At 47.0% G+C, this 26,162-nt stretch overlaps 1 protein-coding gene across 6 annotated transcripts in view; it reads left to right on the top strand.

Moving 5' to 3' along the window:
- Positions 1-25,242, top strand: part of MYH10 (myosin heavy chain 10) — a 103,193-nt gene extending 77,951 nt beyond the window's left edge. For 2 of the 6 annotated variants that reach the window (XM_032706402.1, XM_032706401.1), the window contains exons 16-41: positions 92-285; positions 1,792-1,913; positions 2,233-2,302; positions 2,402-2,562; positions 3,126-3,234; positions 3,316-3,447; positions 4,327-4,533; positions 5,394-5,531; positions 6,020-6,143; positions 8,416-8,587; positions 9,452-9,664; positions 9,763-9,907; positions 10,954-11,160; positions 12,154-12,258; positions 13,338-13,490; positions 13,813-14,061; positions 14,601-14,813; positions 15,849-16,061; positions 17,254-17,415; positions 18,057-18,185; positions 19,398-19,486; positions 19,999-20,122; positions 20,208-20,416; positions 21,465-21,573; positions 21,810-21,982; positions 23,560-25,162. In XM_032706402.1, the coding sequence (XP_032562293.1) occupies positions 92-285; positions 1,792-1,913; positions 2,233-2,302; positions 2,402-2,562; positions 3,126-3,234; positions 3,316-3,447; positions 4,327-4,533; positions 5,394-5,531; positions 6,020-6,143; positions 8,416-8,587; positions 9,452-9,664; positions 9,763-9,907; positions 10,954-11,160; positions 12,154-12,258; positions 13,338-13,490; positions 13,813-14,061; positions 14,601-14,813; positions 15,849-16,061; positions 17,254-17,415; positions 18,057-18,185; positions 19,398-19,486; positions 19,999-20,122; positions 20,208-20,416; positions 21,465-21,573; positions 21,810-21,982; positions 23,560-23,704 (4,067 nt within the window). In that variant the 3' untranslated portion in view covers positions 23,705-25,162. Of the gene's footprint in view, positions 1-91; positions 286-1,791; positions 1,914-2,232; positions 2,303-2,401; positions 2,563-3,125; positions 3,235-3,315; positions 3,448-4,326; positions 4,534-5,393; positions 5,532-6,019; positions 6,144-8,415; positions 8,588-9,451; positions 9,665-9,762; positions 9,908-10,953; positions 11,161-12,153; positions 12,259-13,337; positions 13,491-13,812; positions 14,062-14,600; positions 14,814-15,848; positions 16,062-17,253; positions 17,416-18,056; positions 18,186-19,397; positions 19,487-19,998; positions 20,123-20,207; positions 20,417-21,464; positions 21,574-21,809; positions 21,987-23,559 lie in introns of those variants that run through there. The other 4 variants (XM_032706403.1, XM_032706405.1, XM_032706399.1 and 1 more) reach the window with 3 other exon arrangements.
- Positions 25,243-26,162: the final 920 nt, after the last annotated feature.

The following is a 26,162-nucleotide window of genomic DNA, read 5'->3' as shown; positions in this document are numbered from 1 at the left end:
TCTGCTGCTGCACTGTTGCTCCTCCTCCTGCCTCCCCTCACTCCTGGCACGGATCAGAGCCCACTGACCTCTGTCCTCTCGTCCTTCCCAGTGGATCGCATCGTGGGGCTGGACCAGGTCACCGGCATCACGGAGACGGCCTTTGGCTCGGCCTACAAGACCAAGAAGGGCATGTTCCGCACCGTGGGGCAGCTCTACAAGGAGTCCCTCACCAAGCTCATGGCCACGCTGCGCAACACCAACCCCAACTTCGTGCGCTGCATCATCCCCAACCACGAGAAGAGGGTACGGGCTGCTCACCCCTCCCCTGAGCCCTGCTCTTCACCTGCCTCCCTCTGGGTGTGACTCTGGGAAGGCTGGAAGGAGGAGTCTGGGCCTTCCTCTTGCAGTCAGAATCCACAGATCTCACACTGATAAATATCCCCTCGCTGTTCCCTGCTCGTATTGGCCTTTTTAGCCACCAGAGTGCTTGTAACAAATGTGGGTAGAGCCCTTTCCAGATCTTCGTTCGTGAAGCCCAGCCGTGATGAGTTCCCTGCACATTCCCTGGTTTAGACTGTTGCCTTTGTGGAGAGTAGCTTGAAAAACAAAGTACTGAGTTTGTTTGGGAGGTGTGAGAACCCAGGCTCGTGCTACGAGTTCATCAAAGGGGTTTGACTTTAAAAATATATACAAGGCCTTGAGTTGGGCCAATCCAGTAATTAATGTGTAATAATAATTATAATAATAAAATTATAAAATAAGTCAGAGGTTGGACTTGATGATCTCAGAGGTCTTTTCCAACCTAGTTGATTCTGTGATTCTGTGTGATAATCCAGTGTCTCCCAGGAGGCACTTGGGTGGCTCTATTTTCTATGTACAACTGGCCAGTGGTTGAAGACAAACTCGTTGGGTGGAGGCACAGGGTCAATCCACAGCTTGGCAAGACAGATCCCCACATATACATCCTCTAAATGTAAATGTCTGATGCTTAAGGAGACTTTAAAGATATTTTCTGCTAAATCTCCACAAAAAAACATATCACAGAGTCCCAGAATGTGCTGAGCTGGAAGGGACCCACAAGGATCATCCAGTCCAACCCTCAGCCCTGCACAGGCCCATCCCCAAGAGTCACCCCCTGTGCCCCAGAGGATCAGCCAAACCCTCCTGCAGCTCTGGCAGCCTTGGGGCTGTGCCCACTGCCCTGGGGAGCCTGGGCAGTGCCCAGCCCCCCTCTGGGGGAAGAACTTTTGTCTAATCTCCAACCAGTTCCAGAGTAGAATAAAGGATAACATTCACTTGGATACAAGTCAGGTGGCAAATACCACTTGCTATCCTTGTTCCTATTAGGTGCATAACATCTCTCAGTAAATAACCTGTAAAATACTTGTGCCTTGTAAGAAGTTCTGGTTTCAGAAGCTTGTGTACTAAAAAATGTTCATTATTGACAAACAGCAGTTTTCATAACATATGGAACTTATGAACACTAAGTTGCAACTCAGTTCATTCCCATCAGAGTGTTAATGGTTAAATTAGAGTAGATGTCCAAGTATTCTTGTTGAGTGATGTTGTGGTACTATCTCCTTTCCTCTAGGGTGGTGCTCTGGAGTTATCCTTTTATCTTAATGTACAAAAATAGGAACAATTTGGATGTCAGGTGTCAGGCTTTTGTTACCCCAAGTGTGTCAAATAGCTTGTCCAGTTTCCACCTGGCCTGACTCTGCAGCTCTGAGCAGTATGAAAAGTTAGGAGTTAGTTTTTCACTAATACCAATTGAAAGACTAAAACTCTTGCTTGTTTTGTTTTGTCCAGGCTGGAAAACTGGATCCACATCTGGTTCTAGATCAGCTCCGGTGCAACGGTGTTTTGGAAGGAATAAGGATCTGTCGACAAGGATTTCCAAACAGGATAGTGTTCCAGGAATTCAGGCAGAGGTAACAGCAGAAACAGTCTTTGAGTTCTTAGGAGCTAAAGTTCCTTGTTAAATAATTGAAGAAACCCCACACCCCTCCCTCCTCCCCCAACCCTACTCAAAGAAAATCAAAACCCATGTGGGAGGTCGAACTTGAAGCAGTTAAATACTCCAAGTTTATTTTAAAGACAGTAGGGGAAGGGGAAACAACCTGCTGGAAAAACTGCCTAGAGAAATTCCTTAACCATGCACTTGTCCCTATAGCCTTATGCTGTACATTTATATTTTAAATAATACAACTTCTTGTTGAATGTAAAAGTGCTTTTTCACTTGCCTTAAAGGTATGAGATCCTCACTCCCAATGCAATTCCAAAAGGTTTCATGGATGGTAAGCAAGCCTGTGAGCGTATGGTAAGTGTTCATACCTAAATGTTGGCAAAACACTGAAAAGTTGTAACAAAAGTTGCCCTTTTCTTGGTGTAACAACAATGTGCTCACCTGTCCATTTAGATCAGAGCCTTGGAGCTGGACCCCAACTTATACAGAATTGGCCAGAGCAAGATCTTCTTCCGAGCTGGTGTCTTGGCACACTTGGAAGAAGAGAGGGATCTGAAGATCACAGACATCATCATCTTCTTCCAAGCAGTGTGCAGAGGGTACCTGGCCAGGAAGTACGTTTGCTCTTGTGCTTGGATCTTCTTTTGGGTCTCCTAAGCCTCTTTGATGGGGAACTGTGCATCAAGACTTCCATTTCAGGAGAGATTTTCTTAGTGTCTTGCTTGATAAGCTGTAGCTGTATCCAGGATATCAGTCAGTTTTTACCTGATAAGAATTTGCACCTTCATTCCTTGATATCTCCTTTCCTCACTCATGTGACACGTGCAGCTCTTTACAGTGGCTGGAAAGAAAGTCTCTGAAAGTCCAAGAAATACTCTGGAAAGCGGCTTTTTTTGAAATCAAAGTGTTTAATCCATCCTGATTTAGTCTTTTTTAAGAAAAAAGCCTGTTAAAAGTAAGAATAAATAGCATTTGTAATTGTTTTTCTGGAAATGATGATTCCAGCTCTTGCTCTGACTCTTCATAGGAGCGAGAACTCAAATCAATGTAGTCACTGAAACTTACAAATAAGCCTCTTCATGGTCTGCAAGTTTTCTAGAGTTGGGTAACCTAGAAATTAAAAGCATGGACATGTGATCAGCTGCACTTAACACAAACTTTTTGCTCTGTCTTTCAGGGCCTTTGCAAAGAAACAGCAGCAGCTGAGTGCACTGAAAATCCTGCAGAGGAATTGTGCTGCATATTTAAAGCTCAGGCACTGGCAGTGGTGGAGAGTCTTCACAAAGGTTCCTGGTGTTCTCTTCTGTTGTATTCACCTATAAATAGGTGAGTGCAGCTTCTCACTTGTTCTTTTCAAATCATTGCAGGTGAAGCCTCTTCTTCAGGTCACTCGTCAAGAAGAAGAACTTCAAGCCAAGGATGAGGAGCTCATGAAGGTGAAAGAAAAACAGACAAAAGTGGAGGCAGAACTTGAAGAAATGGAAAGGAAACATCAACAGGTTGGTGTCTAAGATCAGCATTTGATATCTAGGACGTGAGTTATCCCATGGAACCATCTTGGGAGACACTGGGGAGCAAAAGCACTGAGAATCAGGAGAGCTGAGTCCTTTCACAGTCGCCAGGAATATGGAATTGGAAGATACAGCATGAGCTGTTCCTGCAGGGGTGCAGTCTAAACATCATGTTTCTAGCTTACAGGAGAACTTCAGTGGCAGTGTCAGTCTGTGCATGGCCTGGGTAAGGAGTGGGGAAACAGTTATGACAGCTGGACAAAGCTGCTGGTCTATTGTGATGGGGTTACAGTGTTGGTGGAGAAGGGAAGAGCACCTGATGTCACCTGCCTGGGCCTGTGCAAAGCACTTGGCATGTCCAGCACGACATCCTTGTCTCCAAACTGGACACTCACTGGATAAGGAATGGGCTGGATGGTGGCACTCAAAGAGTTACAGTCAACAGGTTGATGTCCAAGTGGAGGCCAGTGCCAAGTTGTATCCTGAGGGGTTGGGATTGGGACTGGCAAGAAGTCCTGTGTTCCATGGCACTGCTCTGCCACTGCAGGGATGAGTGCAAGGAACAGTCCAGGAAATGGGCACTTCCCTCATCTTCTTGCTGCTGGTAGAACAGGGAAGGTGGAGGAGGTGCAGAGGGATTTAACTGGGGGATATTGCTGTAGCCTCACTGCCACAACTGGTGTCTTCTGAACTGCAGCTAAAATCCCATCTCAAAGTCTTTGGCTTGGGATGTTGACAACCAGGGAGTCAAAAATTGGAGCAGAACCTGGCCTTTAAGTAACTTTGTAATTGTCATATGTATAATCTCTCACAAGAGACTTTGAAGTGCAATTTTTAAAGTTTTACTTCATTTGTGTATGTTTGCAGCTTCTAGAAGAGAAGAACATTCTTGCAGAGCAGCTCCAGGCTGAGACAGAGCTCTTTGCAGAAGCTGAGGAGATGAGAGCTCGCTTGGCTGCCAAAAAACAAGAGTTGGAAGAAATTCTCCATGATTTGGAGTCCAGGGTTGAGGAAGAAGAGGAAAGAAACCAAATACTGCAGAATGAGAAAAAGAAAATGCAGGGCCATATTCAGGTATGGTTCTCAGGAGCTGGAAATGGAAAAGGGCAGTTAAGGATGGGGAAGCTCCCTCAGCACCTTCACAGCATGGAGGAATTTGCTCCTTAGTGGAATAAGTGAATTTTTAAATCCTCTCCCTGTGTTCAGTTTGATGAGCTTCATGTGTCTCTAGATATATGAGGATGAGGAGAGAAAGAAAAGTCAGGATGCCCTGTTGGTATTTATAAAGGAGAAATTCTTTAAAGAAGAATTCTTTTAAGAATTAAATTCTTTAAAGGTCTTTAAAGATAGCAAATGCTTCTGAGAGGGAAGGAACCAGGAATACCGGACTGACCAGATGATGTCACTTGTGAGAGAAATGTTCCTTTTTGACTGAAATCCAGTGAATATCATGAAGAATATTCCTCATTTGACTTTTACAAAACTGCAGACAATGTCCTCTCCTCCAAATACTTGGATGGTTTTTTTTGGTGAAAATCATATTATTTAGATGCTTCCTTTTGAATGACAGGATCCCTGAAAAAGGCAGTACCTGAGAACTTACCTGTCTCTCAAAATAATTACATTTTTTTATTTTTTAATTGGAATTAAAAAGGTGAAAGACTGTTGAAATGAGTCTGTATTTCCTAGACAGCACATTTCAGCCAAAGCTGAAATACAGAGCACCAAAAATTCCGTGTGTATCACATTGCCCTTAATTTCATTCCCAGATCATTGATGCTGTAAATGAATCTAACAAAGCAAATGTGGGTTCAGTGTGTGGTAGGGCAGGTGGCTTTTAAAAATAATTCATTTTTGTCACTAAGTTAAAAAAAAAAAAGTTACCACATGGATAACGTGGAAGATGCACAGATGCAGTTGCCTTTTCTTCCCAGGACCTGGAGGAGCAGCTCGATGAGGAGGAGGGAGCTCGACAGAAGTTGCAGCTTGAAAAAGTGACAGCTGAGGCAAAAATCAAGAAGATGGAGGAAGAGATCCTACTGCTGGAGGACCAAAATTCCAAATTTTTGAAGGTGAGACCAGTGTGCACGGTGGAGATACTGCACACAGGGAATTGTGGTGCCAAGTGACAGCTCTCACTTGGAGCCTGCTGTTACTTTATCTGTAAAATACGCACCTGAAGACTTGTGGAGACTGGAGATTCACTTGAACTGACATTCCCAAGGGAATTATTTGCCATGCACTCTTTCCAGTTTCATGATTCTTCCGAATCCAAGAGCTGGAAAGTATCATAGCTACTGTTTGTCTTTGCAAACAGGTTTCCAAATGCTGTCCTAAAACCAGGCCTCCCACGTGTTAAATTCCAAACCTCCTGTGGAAAACAAATGTTTGTGTTTCTAAACAATTCCACTCAATCCTTCATACTGATAATCATTTGAAATGAAATCTGTATGTGCTGTAAGAGACCTCTGTGTGGGTTTTGTACCTTCAGTTCTTTGCATTGCTCAGGGCCTCTTCAGGTGGTGTTTTACAAGTTGTTCTTCCCCTTCCTCCCAACCAGGAAAAGAAGCTGATGGAGGATCGAATTGCTGAATGTTCTTCTCAGCTGGCTGAAGAAGAAGAAAAGGCCAAAAACTTGGCCAAACTCAAGAACAAGCAGGAGATGATGATCACTGATTTGGAAGGTTGGTTCTGATGGCCTTGCCTGTTAACAGCCTGGCCATTGTGCAGCAGGGGATGGATCCTTTGGGACAGTGTCTGCAGTGTCTGCTCCGCTCTGGGAAGCGAAGCCTTACCTGGAGATACTTCAGAGCTGTTATTTGGAGCTAAATCTTGAAGGAAATTTGTGTCTCTTGCAAGCCATGTTGCATCTGGCTGCTCAGTCTTTCTCCTGTTGAACTCGTCAGGTTTTTGGTTTTGAGAATCCATTTCATTTATAGACAAATTTAGAAATTCCCGTTGTTCCCTGCATCCATCAGTGCCAAGGTAAAACATCTTGGGAAATTGCTTCACTTTTCTACACCAACATCAGAACCATGTATTTCTGTAAGAAGGGCAGCAGGATTCATATTTTATTTTTTTTTTTAATAAGCAATTCTCCGTTGTTTTGCTTTTCTTAATGCTTTATCTGCGCTATATTTCTATATATTATTTATTTTATCATGCTTTATTTTTATTGAACAACCTGATCTAGTGGAAGGTGTCCCTGCCCATGGTAGGAGTTTGGAACAAGATGAACTTTAAGGTCCCTTCCAACTCAAACCATTCTGTGAAGAGTTCCATTTCTTCATCCATTTATTTTTTACTGTTTTGCCTGTGTTGTCACAGACTAAACCTGCCCCATGTGTAACCTTTCCTCATTTTATATTGTTTCTTTTTTAAATTGCTTATTGTTCTAAATAGATATTTTGCAACATTAATGAGCTGCCAAGTCAAAGTTGCAAAATATAAAGCAAAGTTGCTCTCTGTGCCCTAATTTGGAAATAGTTTTTGCACTTTGTGTGTTATGGCCTGTCTTGCTACATATTTTAAAGCTGATGTGCTTATGGAAGAATAGCAAAGCCTTATCAGTATAGGAAAGTATTGAACTAATAGGGGTAGTAAGTGATTGATGTACCTTACCTTTAACAGTTGTATTCAGAGACCTTAAGATGGGTCTAAATAAGCTTTACTCACTGGAAAATAATGCTTGAGTAGCTGTGTGCTTAAATCAGGACTAGAGACCTGACAGATGTGTTTGGTTATTGTGCTGTTCCAAGACTGATGACCTTAGAAATGGAAATTAAAGCTTAAAGCATGCGATTTCTTGGCTAGTAAAGCACAGTAAAATGATATTTACACTTGGAGATGATTCAAGAAGCCATTAAGATCTCTCTGCTGGAGTCTTGGCACTGCTAGGCACCGATATTAGGGGAAAAAAAATTAATTCAGTTTGCTAGGAACTTTCTCAGTTACAAAATTGGGTCTTGTGACACTGCTCTAACTGTCACTGACCAGGAACAAAATGTAAAAACAGAGGGAAAAGTGCTCTTGTTTTGGAACAAGAAACTGTTTGGAGAAGAGCAGTGTTACTTTAGGGTGTCTGGAAAATCCCAAATAGCCCTGGGTGGCTGTAGGAGGTGATTCTTGACCATGATCCTGATCCAGTAGCAGGCTTAGGAAGGATGTGAGAGAAATCTCTGCACTGGGGATCCACAAAGTGTCAAACAAGTGTAATAACTCCAGTTTATGCCAATGCATTTAGAATTATGCTAAGCAAAACCTTCCTGGGACTTAAATCTGTTCCATCCCTGCTCATTAGGTAACTGTGGACAATTCAGGCAGGAATTGCCTTAATCAGACACCAGGCAGGTCAGCTAAATGTGTTTGGTGGCTGTGGCACTTGGGTTTTCACAAGGAATTCCTCAGGGCAGGAGTGTCTTGGCTGCACAAGGGAGTTACTGGGAGGAAGCTCCCTGGGTTGCAGAGTCTTGCTGAATATCCCTGGGATGTGAGTTAGTGGCACAGACACTTGGAAAAATGGTTTATCCACATTTTCTTTAAGCTGTACTATTTTCCAGAAGACCTTTTGGAGTCTGGCCTAACCCTTCCAAAGCCATGCAAGCCATCATTTTTTTCCAGCCCATAGTTTATCTTCATTTTTGAATGCTGATGTCTGTGATTATCTGGCCTGACAGCTGCTCTGTTAGATCCCACTCCTTTCCTACCAAGATGAGGTTATGTTTCTGTTCCCTTATCTCAGACTTTTTTTTTGTCCATTCACAGACTTTTCCTTGACTTTCTGACTAAATCACACAGTTCTCCTTTGCTGTTTCATTTTTCTCAGCCTGGAGAAAGAATTGAGACACCATAAATTAAACTTCCCACCCTTCCTGCCACCCCATAGCCCTACCCCCAAAGCTTCTGAGGGCGACAAGAGAAAAAATTATTTATCAGTATCATTCTTTGCTTCCTCAGAGCGCTTAAAAAAGGAGGAGAAGACCCGCCAGGAATTAGAAAAAGCTAAAAGAAAACTGGATGGTGAAACAACAGACCTGCAGGACCAAATAGCTGAGCTGCAAGCCCAGATTGAGGAGCTGAAGATCCAGCTGGCCAAGAAAGAGGAGGAGCTGCAGGCTGCTCTGGCCAGGTCAGGGCAGGGGCTGCACAACGGGGGGAAAAATCTGCTTTAAACCAAAATTTGCTTGGCTGCACATTGGAGCTGGGAGTGTTGGGACACAGACCAGTTCTCATTTGTGCTGGAGCATCTCTGGGCACCTGTGCTGTGTGTAGACATGGCAAAATAAAGGAATTCAGTGCTCTCTCAACATCCTTGCTCTACAGAGCTGCAAAAAACCCCCAGAGGTTTCACCAGGGGGTGAAAGTAGTTTTTGGGCTCTGGAAGCTTTTTAGTCTCACAGAATTCAGTCTCAGGAGGGGAAAAACATGTAATTCTTAGTGGGTCTTCCTTAACAGAGTTCTGTCAGAGATTAGCAGGACAGACTTAGTCTGGATTTCTGGGGTAGTCCTGCAGTCACATGTTATGATATGAGCTAAACATCTTTTTTTTTTTTAAGTAGGCAGTTTTGTGGGAAGAGAAAATAGTACAGATGAAACATTTTTGGGGCAGTGTTGAGATCTACAAAATTGGAATATTTGAATGTAAACTAAAGCTTGATCATTCTGAGAGTGCATCTGTAACGTGCAGCACTGTGCTTGAGAGTAACAGTGGGATTTTATCCATAATATCTGTTATTTATCCCTGGAAGTGTCCAAGGCCAGGTTGGACAGGGCTTGGAGCAACCTGGGCTAGTGGAAGGTGTCCCTGTCCATGGAGGGGGTGCATTGGAGTTTGATGATCTTTAAGGTCCCTTAACCCAAACCATTCTGGGATTTTTTAGAAGGTCTGTTTTATTCTAATGGAAAATGTAAGTTCTCATTTATGTAGATAATTTAAATAGATTGTTCTGAGAGTAGATGAAATACCATTAATTGTTGTGCCACTATTTACCAGGGGTGATGAAGAAGCAGTTCAGAAGAACAATGCACTGAAAGTGATAAGAGAGTTGCAGGCCCAAATTGCAGAACTGCAGGAGGACCTGGAGTCTGAGAAGGCCTCACGCAACAAGGCAGAAAAGCAGAAAAGAGATTTAAGTGAAGAGTTGGAGGCTTTAAAAACTGAACTGGAAGATACTTTGGATACCACTGCAGCACAGCAGGAGCTGAGGTAGGAGCATGTGCCTCTGTAAGAAGGCACCACTGAAATTCATCTTTAAAAAAAGACTGAAATGCTGATTTTTTGCTAACCCTTGGTGCTTCCTCTAGGACAAAACGTGAGCAGGAGGTGGCTGAACTGAAGAAAGCGATTGAAGAGGAAACCAAAAACCACGAAGCACAGATCCAGGAGATCAGGCAGAGGCATGCCACTGCCCTGGAAGAGCTCTCTGAGCAACTGGAACAGGCCAAAAGGGTGAGAAGAAAAGGAATTTTCTGCTTCAGGACTTTTTATAAGTACCAAAGGTGGTGTGGTCCCTTCCATGATACCTGCAGAGCTGAGTTGTCTTCTAAACATGCATCACAATTGCACCTGGATGAGATTTATCATGCTGGTTTGACAATATTGCAACTGTCAGAGAGTCTTGGCACACGTGGATCACACAGCTCCTACTCATGGAGCTTGAGTGTCTTGTTCAGAAGTACAGTTATTCCAACTCTGCCAAAAAAAGAAGTGTCTAGTTTGTGAAATTATAATTTGGGTCATTCACAAATGTATGTGGACAGTTCATATCCTGGAATAATATTTTTAATGTTGGGAATACTTCACAAGCTTCATTAGTATTTTAAACTGAGAAATGTAGCAGTTAAACTCAGATTTTCACCAGCTTTATTCACCTGAAGATCTCATGCATGCCTTCTGCTCCTTATTCATTAAATATTCTCAATGAGAGCATAAAAAAATGGAGAAATACCCTGCAATCTGCACAAAGGGTCCTGTGACAAGATGATGTCAGTTCTGGGGGTATAGTAAGAATCACACTTAAACATCCCGTGTGCCAATTATTACTTTTTAGAAAAGGTATTTGACAAATGTCAGTGCAGTGCTGAGAAGTTCTTTGTTCTGCACTTCCAGGCTGCTCTGCCTACTCAAATCAGGGCAGCTTTGGTTCATATCTTCCCTTTTATTTCTGTGAGATGAGCCATGCTGAGCTGGTAATGGGCGCATTCCTTCCCACTTACAGTGCTGCTAAAACAGTCATTTCACAGCACTCAAATCCCATCTCATATCTCCTGGTCCTCGCTGGTACCTGTGATGGGTGAGAGCAGAATAACTTGCATTAACTCATCTTTGGCTGACACAGAGAGAATGTTTCATGGCAGCATTTTAAACACTCCCTCTGCTTACAACTTGCTGAGCACTTAATTTATCTTTGAACTTGTAAACCTGAGTTGCAGAACGATTTTTAGCAGGAAATAGTCACCTGTAACAAAGGATTGAATCTCTTTTGTCTTTCCTAGTTCAAAGCAAACCTCGAAAAAAACAAGCAAGGCCTCGAGTCCGACAACAAGGAGCTGGCCTGTGAAGTGAAGGTGCTGCAGCAGGTCAAGGCAGAGTCTGAACACAAGAGGAAGAAACTTGATGCTCAGGTCCAAGAGCTGACTGCAAAGGTCACAGAAGGGGAAAGGCTCAGGGTGGAGCTGGCAGAGAAAGCAAACAAGCTGCAGGTAAGGAAGTCCTAAACTGCTGCAAAACAGGCAAGAAGGTAAAAGCTGTAACCATGGGCAGAAATGGCCTGTAGGGGACATGGGGGGTCACCTCAGTCATGGACTTGAGGTGCCTCAAAGTGGTGATGTGCCTCAGGTGGAGAGAGCTGGGCAACTCTGATGTTAATCCTGAGCTTTCTGGGCTATGTGAGAGTTAAAGTGGCTTTTAAATGGCTTCCATCCCAGAGAGCAAGTCCTGTGGGAAGCTCAGCTGCTGACAGCTTGCCTATGAGTTTTTTGCTTGTGGAATTGAGTAGATTGAGCTGAGCTTTTCCATAGGTATAACCAAAAATGTACTGATTGATGGCGGCCACAAGTTTGCTTTTGTGCTTCAAAGTTGGGAGCTTGACAGGTAAGGATTGCAAGTACAGGCCCAGTTTCTTAGGAAATGGAGAAAACAGGCAAAATTGAGCCATGGCTGACATTTAAACCACAGCAATGTGTACTTTAGGTAAATCCAGCTAAAGTACTTCAAAAGGAGAATGGCCCAGTTCTCTTTGGAGGAAGGTTTCAGGCTGTCTCTCACTGTATATAAAAGTAGCATAGCCTAAAATACTAAGACTTGGCACTTGGCAGTAACCTTTTCTCTTGCAGTGATGTTTTAAACCCAGCTGCCACCCTGCTAATCCCTGGATTAATGATTTCATAAAATATATGGTCCTAGAATTAAAAATAGCATTGAACTATGAATGCAGGTATCAGAATGTGCTGTGCTAAGTAGCTGAACCTAATAAGATAAGTCTTGTTTTGTTGCACCACTTCAGTTCAAGACTGACATTCAGCTTGAAGTTTCTAGCCAGACTTCAGTATTTTTAGCTGGTTATCCCTCTGTTTTGGGATCTGTTGTTGTCTTGCCATGCCTGGAATTTGTTGAGGTTTTCTGTTCTGCATTTCCAGCTCCCAGTGGGCTTTGAGTCTGTGCTCACTGTTACCTTTCCACTGCTTGCTTTGCAGAATGAGCTGGATAATGTCTCCAGTCTCCTGGAGGAAGCAGAGAAGAAAGGCATTAAGTTTGCCAAGGATGCTGCCAGTTTGGAGTCTCAGCTTCAGGATACCCAGGTGTGTGTTCAGCAAAGCTTGAACTTGGCACTGGAGCTTTGTTCCTCGGGGAAATGTTGCCTGCTAACAGAAGATACATTTTCATTCATGGTTTGGAAAGTCCTGTGGGTAGAAGCTGCATTTCCTGTTAAGTCAAGTGAAATGTGATGTATAATGATGGCTCAGCTACATGTGGAACCAATTTTTCATTACCTGAGCTTCACTCCCTGGTAGCTGGTAGCCTTTCAATTTCTCTTTTATATCTAAGTCTGTGTGGGAGACAAGAAACAAATAAAAAACCCCTTTCCAAGTAGAATGTTAATGTCAATAATATTCTTGGGGTATATGGAAGACATGAGGAGCAATACTCTGGATCTTATACAGGGTAGAAGTTCTTACTGTTTAAATTCAAACTGTCAGGTTTGGGTTCTGAATTTTATAAATTCAGCTTTCTGCAGGTATTTATCACTTCTGTATACTCTCTTCTCCCTGCATAAAAGTGGCCACTTAACTACAAAACTCCTGAGTACTGTTAATCACAGTTGGAGAGGTCTACAAAGGGCAGGATGGGGGACAGGGGATGGGATGGTGGTTACACCTTCCATTAGTTTTTGCTGTGGCAGAAGTTTCCACTGCCACGTTACAGCTGCCTGTAAACTGACCTTTATATTTGAACAATGCAGAAAATCTTGGAAGCATGGTGCCATTGCAGGATTTGCTGTTATATAATTCTTCCCAGGTGTTTTAAAACAGGTGCTCTATGTGCTTGTCTGAAAGAAGAAAAATATATTTTGAAGGTGCTTTCTGTGCTTTTCCCTTTAAAGACAGAAAAATTAATTTATAGCACAGCCCCTGGCATGGATTCCCTGGTCAGAAATATGCTTTGTAAAGGTTTCAGTGTGCCCCAAATGGATGGTGAGTGTCTTTTTGAAAACTGAAATTACTGATGTCATCATAAGCTTGTCCTTGTACCAAAATCTGTGAGAAAAATAATCAAACCTGAAACTCTCAATTTACAGTCCCAGAGGTTTCAAGTGCCAGCTCCTGCCACAGTTATCACCCTGTGAACAGGCTGAACTCTGACTGTGCCTGTGTTATAGGAGCTGCTTCAGGAGGAAACCCGCCAGAAACTCAACCTCAGCAGCAGGATAAGGCAGCTGGAAGAGGAGAAGAACAACCTGCAAGAGCAGCAGGAAGAGGAAGAGGAGGCCAGAAAGAACTTGGAGAAACAGATGCTGGCCTTGCAGTCACAGGTGAGCTGCTGTGAGTGGCAGGACTTGTGTCAGGCCTGCACACCCCAGGTGAGATGAATTGGGGTCCCACACCTTCAGGAAACACGTCATGTAACTCACACACGTGCTAGACCACATTTGGGAATAAAACATCCTGTGGTCTTTCTCCACTGCAGTAATGAGTACAATGACCTGCAGTGGGCAGGACTTTACCCTGCTCCCAGTTTTTGTGTTCCTTCAGCTTTCAATGACATCTCTTCCTGGTTTTGCACTTTGGACCCCATGCCTTTCTCTCCCTCTTGTGATGCACTGAGGGACATTCCTTTCTTGTATTAAATTTCAGTTGGCTGATGCCAAGAAAAAGGTAGACGATGACTTGGGAACCATTGAAGGCTTGGAGGAAACCAAGAAGAAGTTGTTGAAGGACATGGAGTCCTTAAGCCAGCGCCTGGAGGAGAAGGCACTGGCTTATGACAAACTGGAGAAGACAAAGAACCGCTTGCAGCAAGAGCTGGATGACTTGATGGTGGATCTGGATCATCAACGCCAGATTGTCTCTAACCTGGAGAAAAAGCAGAAGAAGTTTGATCAGGTACTGCAGTTCCCTGCCATCTTGCTGCTTTCCATGATTTTTAAATGGCATCTTGTTTTTATTGTCACTGAGCCTTGTATAAAGAAGAGTTTGACTGCTGTGGTTATTGATAAATTTTTGGTGAGCAGTTGGCCTTTGTTAAGAGTAACTTGTCACTTCCAGTTTCAGTGAGCTAAACACCATCTTTGAGACTTGTTAGATCCAGTAATAAGCTCTTCCTGTACAAAAAGGAAATTATATTGGAACAAACCCTTACAAATATTATTATAATCCCTTAAGACTAAGAAAGGATCTGAAGACTGAAAGATGGAAATAATATGGAACTTATTTAGTCTTGATTAGTAGCTTACTCTCCTCCTCTCATCCCAGAGTAGCTGTAGCTGTTTTCTTACTGTCACTTAGATCAAAACTGAGAGACTAGACAGCTTCTGGAGGCCAGGTAAACTTAGAGCATTAACCACTCATTGAGTGAAACACCTGAGGCAGGAAGGACCTGATTACAGAGTTTAAGAGATGCATTAATTGTTTCTTCTGTTCAGATGCTGGCAGAAGAAAAGAACATTTCTGCCAGATATGCAGAGGAAAGGGATCGTGCTGAGGCAGAAGCGAGGGAGAAGGAAACCAAAGCACTGTCTCTGGCTCGGGCCTTGGAGGAAGCCCTGGAAGCCAAGGAAGAGTTTGAAAGACAGAACAAGCAGCTGCGTGCAGATATGGAAGATTTAATGAGCTCTAAAGATGATGTGGGCAAAAATGTGAGTATGTTTGCACACCCTGTTCTGTTATAAACCTCATACTGGGAACAACACGGGAAATCTCCCTGGCTGGGGAAGTGTGTGTGACACAAGGACAGTCATTCCAAAGGTGACTTAGGACCCAAAATGCTGAGGAGTTAATGCTCAGAGTAAGGGGGTGATCCTTATTAGCATCAGACCTCTTCAGAAGTTGTATTCTCCCCTCTGCATGAAGGATTCCAAATGTGAGTTTTACACTTCTGGATAAATGGAGGTGGGACTGTGGTCAAATGTAAGTGGTTACATGTTGCCTCTGTCATAGATGGAGGGGCAGCCACTTCATCATTTTCATGTTGGTGGGGGTATTTTTTCATATGTTAGTGAGGGATAATGAGGATTTCTGTTACCTTTGGTCAAGCTGAGTTCCAGGCCATGGTTGAATCAAAGGCAGGACAGAACTGACCCTTCAGTGTCCTCCCTCCTCCACCTGCTGAGGCAGCAAAGGCCGCCTGACCTTCGCTGAGGGCCTTTGCTGCCCTCCCCCTGTTACAGCCCCACAGCACTGTCTCCTCCAGGAACCAGATTTACACTTCTGACAGGCCTGTTACACCTGGGTAAGGGGAGTGAGTCTGCACTGAGACAGCACTGGGTGTGAGCGAGGCCTCTGCTTCACCCCAGACACCGTTCAGTGGTTAAGCCTCGCTTGGTGGTGCAAGCTGAGCTCAGGTGCAAGTGGCTCAGGTCAGGTTCCTGCTCCACCAGCCCCATCAGGTCTGCACAGCAAGCCTGGCCACTGCCCACAGTGGCTGGTGGCACCTGCACTGGGTTTAAGGGCTTGCCTGGCTTACTTTTATTCACTCCTCTTTCTGTAGCACTGCACAGTTCACCTGCACAGATGTTTCTTGGAGATGCTGCTCTGCCTGTTCTGATTCATTGCCCAACCTAGGGCATCACAAAATACACTGCACTGAGTTCATACATTGACTTGTTCTGCTGTTAGAAATTGCTGATTTGAGGTACCTGAAGGAGAGGGTCTGACCAGTGTTTGTCACTTAGGTCCATGAGCTGGAGAAGTCAAAGAGAACCTTGGAGCAACAGGTGGAAGAGATGAGGACTCAACTTGAGGAACTGGAAGATGAACTGCAGGCCACAGAAGATGCCAAGCTGCGTTTGGAAGTGAACATGCAAGCTATGAAAGCCCAGTTTGACAGAGATCTGCAAGCCAGAGATGAACAGAATGAAGAGAAAAAGAGGATGCTGGTGAAACAAGTACGTCTGTTTTACTGTGCTTCGTGGTCAGAAGGGGGTGAGGGTCTTTTGCTAAAGCTCTGTGCCTTCTGTGCTACCAGAAAAATAAAACTCTTTGCTTAAAGATTCCATCCTTTAAGAAATCCCAAGCCCTGATCTTAACAAACCATAGAATAGTTCTTGCTGAGGGTTGGCCACTCTTTGTGTCAGGCTGCTGCTGCTGGCCTCCAAAACCACTCCCCGGGCAGGCAGAGGTTTGGCTGTTGCTGTCTGGGTGTATATCAAGGACAAGGGTATGTTATTTGCACTTTCAAGCCAGTCTTTTGATGTCCAGGAACAAATACATGGATGCTGAGATAGATTCAGACACTGTAATTAAGTGAACAGTTTCCTAAATGAAAGTTGTGGCAGAGCTTCCAGGTTTGCTAGACTTGAGAATTCTGATAACACAGAGGCCAGAAGAGACTCAAGAAATTACTTTAGAATGTCATGCTTGTAGGAGAAGATAGTTCTAAATTAACATAAGTGTTGAGGAATAAAACACACAATATTTCAAGATGTATCACAAGAAAACAAAAATATACAGTTACTGAGAATCACCAATATAGGGGTATAAACGTTGCCTGGAGAACTTTTGAAGTTCACAGTTGCCTTTATCCTGCACTGGACAAGAGCTCCTGACCCTGCACAAGGAGGGAGATTGCCTTCAAAACAGAATATATTCTTTCATGTTGGTAACCTGTTTTATTTTTGTATAGACTTGGCTCAGTCTGTGTTCACTTGCTGCCTACGCTCACTTTTGTTACGATTTGGGAAAAGTTGTTGGTATATAAATGCCAGTAGCACAACTGTTCAAAGGGAATGGTTTTATTGTTTTCTTGAGAAAATGAGGTGATTTTACATTTTATTTTCCATCAGAATTAGTAGCATCTGCCCTAGAGCCACCCCTGATGGTGGGTGGGTGTGCTGGGCAAGGGGCTGGAATGGAAATACTTCAGGTGCTGAGTTTTACCTTTGGTTTTCCGCTTGACCACTTCAGACATCTCTGCTTCCAGTTTGGGGATTTGGTCTTGCTATCTACAGTGCCTTCCATGGCCTTTTCCCGTGGAGTGGTGTTAACCCTGCTCTCTCCAGGCCCTTTGGAGTCCCCAGCCCCTGTTTTAGGGTTGTTTGCTGCTGCAGGACTGAGCCTGTTCCATCCTTGGTCCCTCAGGTGCGGGAGCTGGAGGCGGAGCTGGAGGACGAGCGGAAGCAGCGGGCGCTGGCTGTGGCTGCCAAGAAGAAACTGGAGATGGATCTGAAGGACCTGGAAGGGCAGATAGAGGCTGCAAACAAGGCTCGGGATGAAGCCATCAAACAGCTGAGGAAGCTCCAGGTGGGCACACTGGATAATGGAGCTGTTTCCTGTCCTGGGACACGGCCCAGGGTGTTGCTTTTCATTCAGTGCATCTGGAGCTTGAAGGCAAAAGGAGAATCAGACTCCACTGATGTGTCAAAGGGTATCTGGCCTGGACTTGTCCCCTGCTCAAAACTCCTCTTGTCCTTTTATAGAATCCTGGAATGGTTTGGGTTGGAAGGGACCTTAAAGCTCATCTTGTTCCAAACCCCTCTGCCTCAGGCAGAAACACTTTTCCCATCCCTGGAAGTGTCCAAGGCCAGGTTGGACGGGGCTTGGAGCAACCTGGGCTAGTGGAAGGTGTCCCTGCCCATGGCAGGGGGTGGGACTGGAGGGGCTTTGAGGTCCATTCCAGCCCAGGCCATTCTAAGATTCCACTCTCATTCTGTGAAATGAGGTGAAGTCTTAAGAATGTGATATTTCTGGCAAGGAATTGAGGGATGGAAAGATGACAAAATGAAGTTTTCCTGTGAACATAAGAACTGGAAATGCCTTCAAGTGGAATGAAGCCACTTTGAGAGGAAGGCCTTATATCTTGAAGGCTAAAATGCTTCAGAGCTACTAATAGATGTTGTGATTGTCCTAGTGCAGCTTTTCCTTACCCTGCTTTCCAACTGCAGGCTCAGATGAAGGACTACCAGCGGGAGCTGGAAGAGGCCCGTGCATCCAGGGATGAGATCTTTGCCCAGTCCAAAGAGAGTGAAAAGAAGCTCAAGGGTCTTGAAGCAGAAATACTCCAACTCCAAGAGGTGAGCTTGAAATCTTAGATTTGTTTTTCTTACTAGATCAGAGACTAAAAAAAAGTAAAAATCAATCCAGTGAGTTGAACAGAGAAATGGGCCAGGAGAACTCTCTTGTTCCCCTTGCTCCAAGTCATCAGTGAAGTCCTTGCAGCTTTGTAGGAATCATTTTAGGAGACTGGACTGAAAAGTTTTGGTAGCAGGAAAACTTTCCTACTGCTTAAACACAGTTGAGTCTTCTCTACAATTTGGCAGGTGTTTCTGAGAGTCTCTGAAAGATGCAGTGCACAGTGTCAGGACTGGAACTGATTACTGGAAATTAAAATTTATTATTGGAATTATATAAAGCCTAAAAAATCTCTCTAGTATCTCAGTGGACCATTAGAGTACATGGAGGTTTATCCCTCTGCCCTCTCAGGTCCTAATCCCTTTCCCTCACAGCCATGTTTGCCCTCGTTATTGGCAGTTTCTGCAGAGCTCCAGATCTTGTTACATCTCTCTGATCTCCCCATTTCTCTCCCTGCCACAAGGTCAGACATCAGCAGGATTGCCTTGTGCCTCTCTTTTGTCTGAATGAGCTACAGGTCAAAGCTTGAAGTAGTTGCCCAGATTCACTACACTGTCATTGGGGTCTATTTGAGACAACCCACCACTGACTGGAGCTTCTCCAGGTGGACTTTGTGGCCTTCAGACAATCAGTCAGGCATTTATAATTGTCCTTCTTAGCAAATGCTTGGGTGTTTCTGCCACTTGATGCAGATTTATAATATGAGGTTCACTGCTGTTTATACTGTTGTGCTGAAGCTTTTTGGTTTTTACTCTGTCCTTGTATTCTTACTGTGTGCTCTGTAAGATCCTAAACCATTTGTTACCTTAGTGCCCACTTTACACTGAACGTGTCTGTTAGAGCATTGCCAGGGTGGTTTTTCCTGCTTCTGAGGGCTTGAATCTGATCTTCAAAGATTTTTTTCCTTTGCTGTGTATGAGGAACATTTCAGGGATGGGGAGAAGTAACTGCACTGCAGTCAGATGGCAGTGGGGGGCTCGGAATGTCAAGCTGGTGTATCCTGACTTCCGCAGCTGTTGCTTCTGCTTATCCATTAAAATCCCTCAGGGATATCCCACTTCACAGCATCTCCTGGAAGTTATTATAAGCTGAATGGTTTGCAGAAGATTTGAGATTCCTGAGGCTGTAATGGATGTTTTGCTAACCCTTCCCAGGAGTTTGCTGCGTCGGAGCGAGCCCGTCGGCACGCGGAGCAGGAGCGGGACGAGCTGGCGGATGAGATCGCGAACAGCACTTCGGGAAAGTGAGTCAGGAACAGCAGCCCTGCTCTGAGGGCTCACAGGATAAAAACTCGTTGTGATGAAGAGAGTTACTGACAGTTGCTTCTCCTGATGATTTGTGTCTAAAGTATCAGAAGTGAGGGGAACCCTCAGAGCAGCCCCCGGCTTCCTCAGGAGGGGCAGCGCTGAGCTCTGCTCACTGTGAGCAGGGGCAGCAGCCAGGGAATGGCTGGAGCTGTGCCAGGGCAGGCTCAGGTTGGATCTCAGCAAAAGGTCCTTCCCCCAGAGGCTGGTTGGGCACTGCCCAGGCTCCCCAGGGCAGTGGGCACAGCCCCAAGGCTGCCAGAGCTGCAGGAGGGTTTGGACAATGCTCTGAGGGCCAGGGTGGGATTGTTGGGGTGTCTGTGCAGGGCCAGGAGTTGGACTGGATGATCCTTGTGGGTCCTTCCAACTCAGGAGATTCTATGACTCTTAAATAAACTACCCAGTAGCTCTGTTGGCTCTGAACACGTGCTGACCCTGCTCCCCTCTCCAGGTCAGCACTGCTGGACGAGAAGCGCCGGCTGGAAGCTCGGATTGCTCAGCTGGAGGAGGAGCTGGAGGAGGAGCAGAGCAACATGGAGCTGCTCAATGAGCGCTTCCGAAAGACCACGCTGCAGGTGACCCTGGGGTGGCAGTCTGGGTTGGGTGGGCAGCTCAGGGGAGGCTCTGGTGGCACTGAGTGACCCTGTGTTCCCCTGGAAGGTGGACACGCTCAACTCGGAGCTGGCCGGGGAGCGCAGCGCGGCCCAGAAGAGCGAGAACGCCCGGCAGCAGCTGGAGAGGCAGAACAAGGAGCTGAAGGCCAAGCTGCAGGAACTGGAGGGCTCTGTGAAGTCCAAATTCAAGGCAACAATTTCCACCCTAGAAGCCAAGATTGCACAGCTCGAAGAACAGCTTGAGCAGGAAGCCAAGTAAGGGATAAAATCTGGTTCACCTGTGTCAGCTGAATGCCTGAAACTCCCATGCCTGAACTTTCTGTAGGACTGAGATGTGAACTCAGAGCACAGGTTTATTGTCTGGAAACTGCTGCTTAGGGGACACACCTTAACAAGGCAGCTGTAAAGTAACTGGGCTTGAAAGTTTCAGAATCAATTTGCTTCCTAACAGCTGAATGAACTCTGGGACGTGTTGGCTGATGTCACAGGAGCCACAAGGTGCTGCAGAAATTACTTGAGTCAAGATGAAATGTCCCCTTGAGGCCCTGGTCTCTTGGTTAGAGGAACAGCTTAGGTGGGACAGTTTGAGTTGAGATGGATCCTGTGCTCTCCAGAAATCTTTCTGCAGGGAATTATCCATCCTTGCAATCCTGATTCTCAAAATTATTTTTTTTTAGCTGGCTCCTCCCCAAATCTGCAGGTGAGGGCTGTCCTACCACCACCTGTGTTCTTTCTGTGCTCTGGGCTCTGCAGCAGAACCATGTTGGTGGTTAGCAGTAAATTTAAAGTTCCTTTGTCCAGTGCCTTTGTGAAGGCACCCTCTGAACCCTCTTTCCATGCTCACATCACCCCAGGGCTAAGGCTTTGTGCTCTGAGAGCTGCAGGAGTAATGGGTACAAATTGAAAGGGGAAATTTAGGACAGATATTAAGAAGAAATGTTTTACTGTGCAGGTGATGAGGCCCTGGCACAGGTTGCCCAGAGAAGCTGTGGCTGCCCCATTCCTGGAAGTATTCAAAGCCAAGGTGGATAAGGCCTTGAGGAACCTGGTCTAGTGGAAAGTGTCCCTGCCCATGGCAGAGGGTCTTGGGTTTAAATGATCTTTATAGTCCATTCTAACTCCTTAACATTCTACGCTCCCAGCCAGTCCCTGGCACACCAGCACTGAGTCCCTCCCACTGCTGGTGCCAGGCACGTTCAGAGGACTCTGGTACCAGTTACACAACAGGAGCCTTCAGGAAGGACAGAATTTGTATTCCCAGCCTTCAAGTACTGGGACAAATGATGGCTTTTGGTTATTCCAGGGAAAGAGCAGCTGCCAACAAGCTGGTCCGGCGCACGGAGAAGAAGCTGAAGGAGGTGTTCATGCAGGTGGAGGACGAGCGTCGCCACGCCGACCAGTACAAGGAGCAGGTGGGGGGGCTGTTCCTCTGAACAGGCCAATGAAACCTCTTTTGGGAAGGAAGGGCTTGTGAAGAATTGTAATGAAAATATCTGAGGGAATCTACCTTGGTGACTAAACCAGGCCCGAGAGCTCCGTGGTGTTCCCAGCTCAGGGGTGCAGGCTGAGCCTGCAGTGAGGCTGGAGGGGAGGGATCATGGAAGGCAGCTTACTGGTGTGATCCCAAGTACTTGGCTGGGTGTTTCAGATGGAAAAGGCCAATGCCAGGATGAAGCAGCTCAAGAGGCAGCTGGAGGAGGCAGAGGAAGAGGCCACTCGGGCCAACGCGTCCCGGCGCAAACTGCAGCGGGAGCTGGACGACGCCACGGAGGCCAACGAGGGGCTGAGCAGGGAGGTCAGCACCCTCAAAAACAGGCTAAGGTGAGTGCCAGCAGGGAGTCATCCCAGCCCCTGGGAGCCCACAGACCCATCCTTGGGGAGCACCCAGCTGGGGAACTGCAGGAGCACAGCTCCTGATATTAGGGAATGGGTCAGACTGGAGCCTACTGGGAACTGGGGACTGAGCCTGGTGAAGCTGCCACAGCACAGGGATGTTCCTGACAGCTCTTGAGCTCAGACTCTTTGGAGTTTATGTTGGCAGCTTCCCCGGGTCTCTGCAGGTAAATGTGACAGAGAACATGGCTCAGTTGTGCTTCTCTAGTGGCTGGTACTGATCCTGTTTTTCCTGGCCTGCACTGGTGGTAGTGTTGCAGCAGTTCTTTGAGAGCAGGTCTCTGGGGCCAGGGTGTGTGTCAGGGACAGGGGGAGGCAGCAGGGCTGAGGCAGCTGCAGCTCACAGGCCATGGCAGGAGGCACAGAGGGGCTGAGCTGCTGGACCTGGCTCAAGGGTGCTGAGCTGAGCTTCACTAAGCAGCTCTTGGAGTTTTTGAGAGAACCCACTCTCTTCATTGCTTGGTCTGTGCTTGGTGCTCCTACAGAGACAGCATTTTAAATTTTTTGGGACTTGCAAAATTAAGGTGATGGTATAAACCAAGCAGGAATGCCAGAGGTGTTGGAGCACACTGTGCTGGCTCCTGGGGCAGGGGAGAGGTTTGAGACTCCCTGTGGAAATTTTCCCCTTGGGTGACCTGGTGCTGAGCTACCACATTCCTGTGGGGTTGAGCAGGGAGGGCTGCCAGGGTGACCTTACTGTGACCTTTCAGTACCTGAAGGGGCTACAAGAGAGAGGGAGAGGGACTTTGGACAAGGGCCTGGAGGGACAGGACAAGGGGAAATGGCTTTAAATTGACAGAGAGCAGAGTTAGAGGGGATGTTGGGAAGGAATTCTTCTCTGTGTGGGTGGTGAAGCCCTGGCACAGGTTGCCCAGAGAAGCTGTGGCTGCCCCATCCCTGGAAGTGTCCAAGGCCAGGTTGGATGGGGCTTGGAGCAACTTGGGCTAGGGAAGAGCCTTGATTTGAAGGCGTGTGAGGACACTGAGGGCACTTGGTGTGTTCAGCTGGAGAAGAGGAGACTGAGGGGAGACCTCACTGCAGTTCCACCTTCCTGGGCAGGGGCAGAGGAGGGGCAGGGACTGAGCTCTGCTCTGGGGGGACCAGGGACAGCAGCCAGGGAAAAGCTGGAGCTGTGTCAGGGCAGGCTCAGGTTGGATCTCAGCCAAATGTTCTTCCCCCAGAGGCTGGTTGGGCACTGCCCAGGCTCCCCAGGGCAGTGGGCACAGCCCCAAGGCTGCCAGAGCTGCAGGAGGGTTTGGCTGATCCTCTGGGGCACAGGGGGTGACTCTTGGGGATGGGCCTGTGCAGGGCCAGGAGTTGGACTGGATGATCCTTGTGGGTCCCTTCCAGCTCAGCATCTCCTGGGATTCTTCAGTAGAAGGTGTCCCTGCCCATGGCAGGGGGTGGGAGGAGATGACCTTTGAGGTCCCATCCAACCCAAACCACTGTGGGATGACTGTGTGGGCCGGGCAGGACCCCCCAGCAATCCCTGCTGTGCTTTGCAGGAGGGGGGGGCCCATCACCTTCTCCTCGAGCCGCTCCGGGCGGCGGCAGCTGCACATCGAAGGGGCCTCCCTGGAGCTGTCGGACGACGACGCCGAGAGCAAAGGCAGCGACGTGAACGAGGCGCCGCCCGCCCCCGCCGAGTAGAGCCCCCCCTTTGCATGCAGAGACCTCTCCAGCCCCGCCGGCAGGAGCACAGGACTGTCCTGCCCACCGAACTGCCTTGTGGCCCCAAACCTGCCTTACGGCCCGTCGGCATGTGCTACAAGGCTCCTTATCATAGGTCAACCATGTCTTAAGGCTCTCCAGCCTCACCACACTGTACCCTGCTTCAGATATAGGTACAACTGCTTTTTTTATATATAGCGAACAACCGGGATCGTCTCTGTTCAGTGCATCTCTTTTTCCAGATAACTCATTGTAAAGCCATTTTCTAAAAGCATCATGTGAAGGATGAAACTTTTTTTTATCAATCCAGAACCGTCATTCCCAGCGGGTGGGTGGCCGGGACAGACCCCTTGCCATGGCTATGCATGCCTTGTGTCCAGCATCCTTCCAGGCTCCCGGGCTCGCCGGCCCCTGGCTGGGCTGAGTCTCTTGGATCAGTGAAGACCAAACCGCACCCGTATCTTTTCTTTTCTCCTCCTTGTTGTGATCCGCACACAATCCGTGAGTGAACTGTGAAACGGCCTTGGGAAGTGTTAGAGGGAAGTGTAGGGATGAGTGAGTAGTGTCCATTTTTTTAACCTGCAATACCATTTGAAGTGTTCTCAGCACCTGCTCCATCCGTTCGTGTTCATGCAGTCCAGGCACACCCAGGTGGGTCCCCGTCCCCCTGTACAGACCCGTGAGCTCAGAGCCCTCCCTGTAGATATCCAGGCTCCTTTAATGTGAACACCAGTGGGAATTAAACACACAACACAGGCAAAGCTAATTTATTAACGTGAGGCTGAGCCAGGCCGTGGCCGGGCCATGGAGCCGAGTGGCTGCACGTGCAGGAGGCTCTGGGACCCCCTGGCAGCCCCCTGGGAGTCCTGCGGGCCCGGGGGGCTTGTGGGGGCTCCCGTGGTGGATGGATGGATGTTGCCTGCCTACGAGTTAACATGCCAGTGGATGTGAATCCTTTTTTTTTTGTTGTTGTTTTGTTGTTGTTTTTTTTTTATTTTGAGCAGTATTACAGTGAGTAGTTAGCGTTCTTTTTGTTGAAATAGCTGAAAACTGACATTACAGAAAGTGCCTTAGACACTACAGTACTAAGACAACGTTACATATATAATTTGCCTATATAACAATGATTTAATGTATTAATTTTGACTGTGCTTCATATCATGTACCTCTCTAGTCCAAGTGGTATTATTGATATTAGTGACAATGAATCAGTGTTAACTAGGAAACTTCCTCTGCCACATGCTCAAAACCCATGGATTTCCCTTTTTTTGGTTCAAAGCTTTAACATCTGTCGCGAAGGTTTTGTTGTGTGTGTTTGGATATTTTTAATCAAACTGGCTGTTGACCACCAGGCGTCTGACTGCAAATATCTTGTTTTCTTGTATACCCATATTTCTAGACAATGATTTTTGTAAGACAATAAATTTATTCATTCTAGATGCGGCCGCCTGCTCTGTTTACTTACTGGAAGAGCTCTCCCGAGGCTGGCATAGACCTTAATAAACGAGATATGACTGGAAGCTGCCTTTTCCCTTCTTCCTGTTTTATTTGCTCGGGGGTTTTTTTCCTTTTATTTTGAACTGAGTAACAGCATCAATGGCTGGGTCAGAGCTGAGCCTTTGCCTTTGAAATGCCACTGGAGCACAAAGGGAGCTCAGGGCACAGGCACAGCCCCCCCTTCTGCCTTTAGCAGGGTCTGGGCTCTGTCCAGGGCAGTTTTGGGGGGTCCTGGGGTGCAGAACCTGCCTCAGGTGAAGGCAGAGCTGGGGCAGGAGGGAGGGGCAGCAGAGGCCGAGGGGGGCAGAGCTGCAGGGGCTGGTCCTGGGTGGGGGCTCGTGGCTGAGTCTGGGACCAGGGTGGGCCCCAGGGAGGGGAGTGGGTTAAAAACAAGCTGAGGGAATGAGCTCACTGGGGGGGCTGTGGGGGCAGCTGGAAGGGGCAGAGGGGGGCTACTGCTCCCACCCTTCCCATGGTACCTGTAGTTCCATCAGCCTGACTGGGCCCTGGGAGCCTCCCAGCATGGAGGGACTGCTGGGGATGAGGGCTGAGGACGAGGGCTGGTCCCAGGAGCATGAGCTCCTGGAACCCGAGTCAGCCCTGGGCACCTTTTCCTCAGGTGCTCCTTCCCCTCCCCGGCTGCTGGGGAGGGAGCAGGGGCCGAGGGAAGGAGCAGAGGCTGAGGTGAAGGAAGGAGCAGGGGCTGAGGGAGGGAGCAGGGGCTGAGGGAGGGAGCAGGGGCTGAGGGCGGGCTTCTCTGCCTCTGGCAGGGCTGGAGGAGAGAACGAGGCACTCTGAGCTGGGCACTGCAGGGAGGGTGACCCCACTCCCCTCAGGGCACTGCCCCCGGGAGGGAGCTGGGCCTGGATCGGTTCAGGATGCTCTGGAAGGAGCTTCCCAGGAGGAACAGGATGTGCTGCCCAGTGTGTCCGTAGGGGTT

This window comes from Chiroxiphia lanceolata, chromosome 19 (genome assembly GCF_009829145.1).
Source record: "Chiroxiphia lanceolata isolate bChiLan1 chromosome 19, bChiLan1.pri, whole genome shotgun sequence".
Classification (NCBI taxonomy): domain Eukaryota; kingdom Metazoa; phylum Chordata; class Aves; order Passeriformes; family Pipridae; genus Chiroxiphia; species Chiroxiphia lanceolata.
This window is presented reverse-complemented; position numbering and strand designations above follow the sequence as displayed.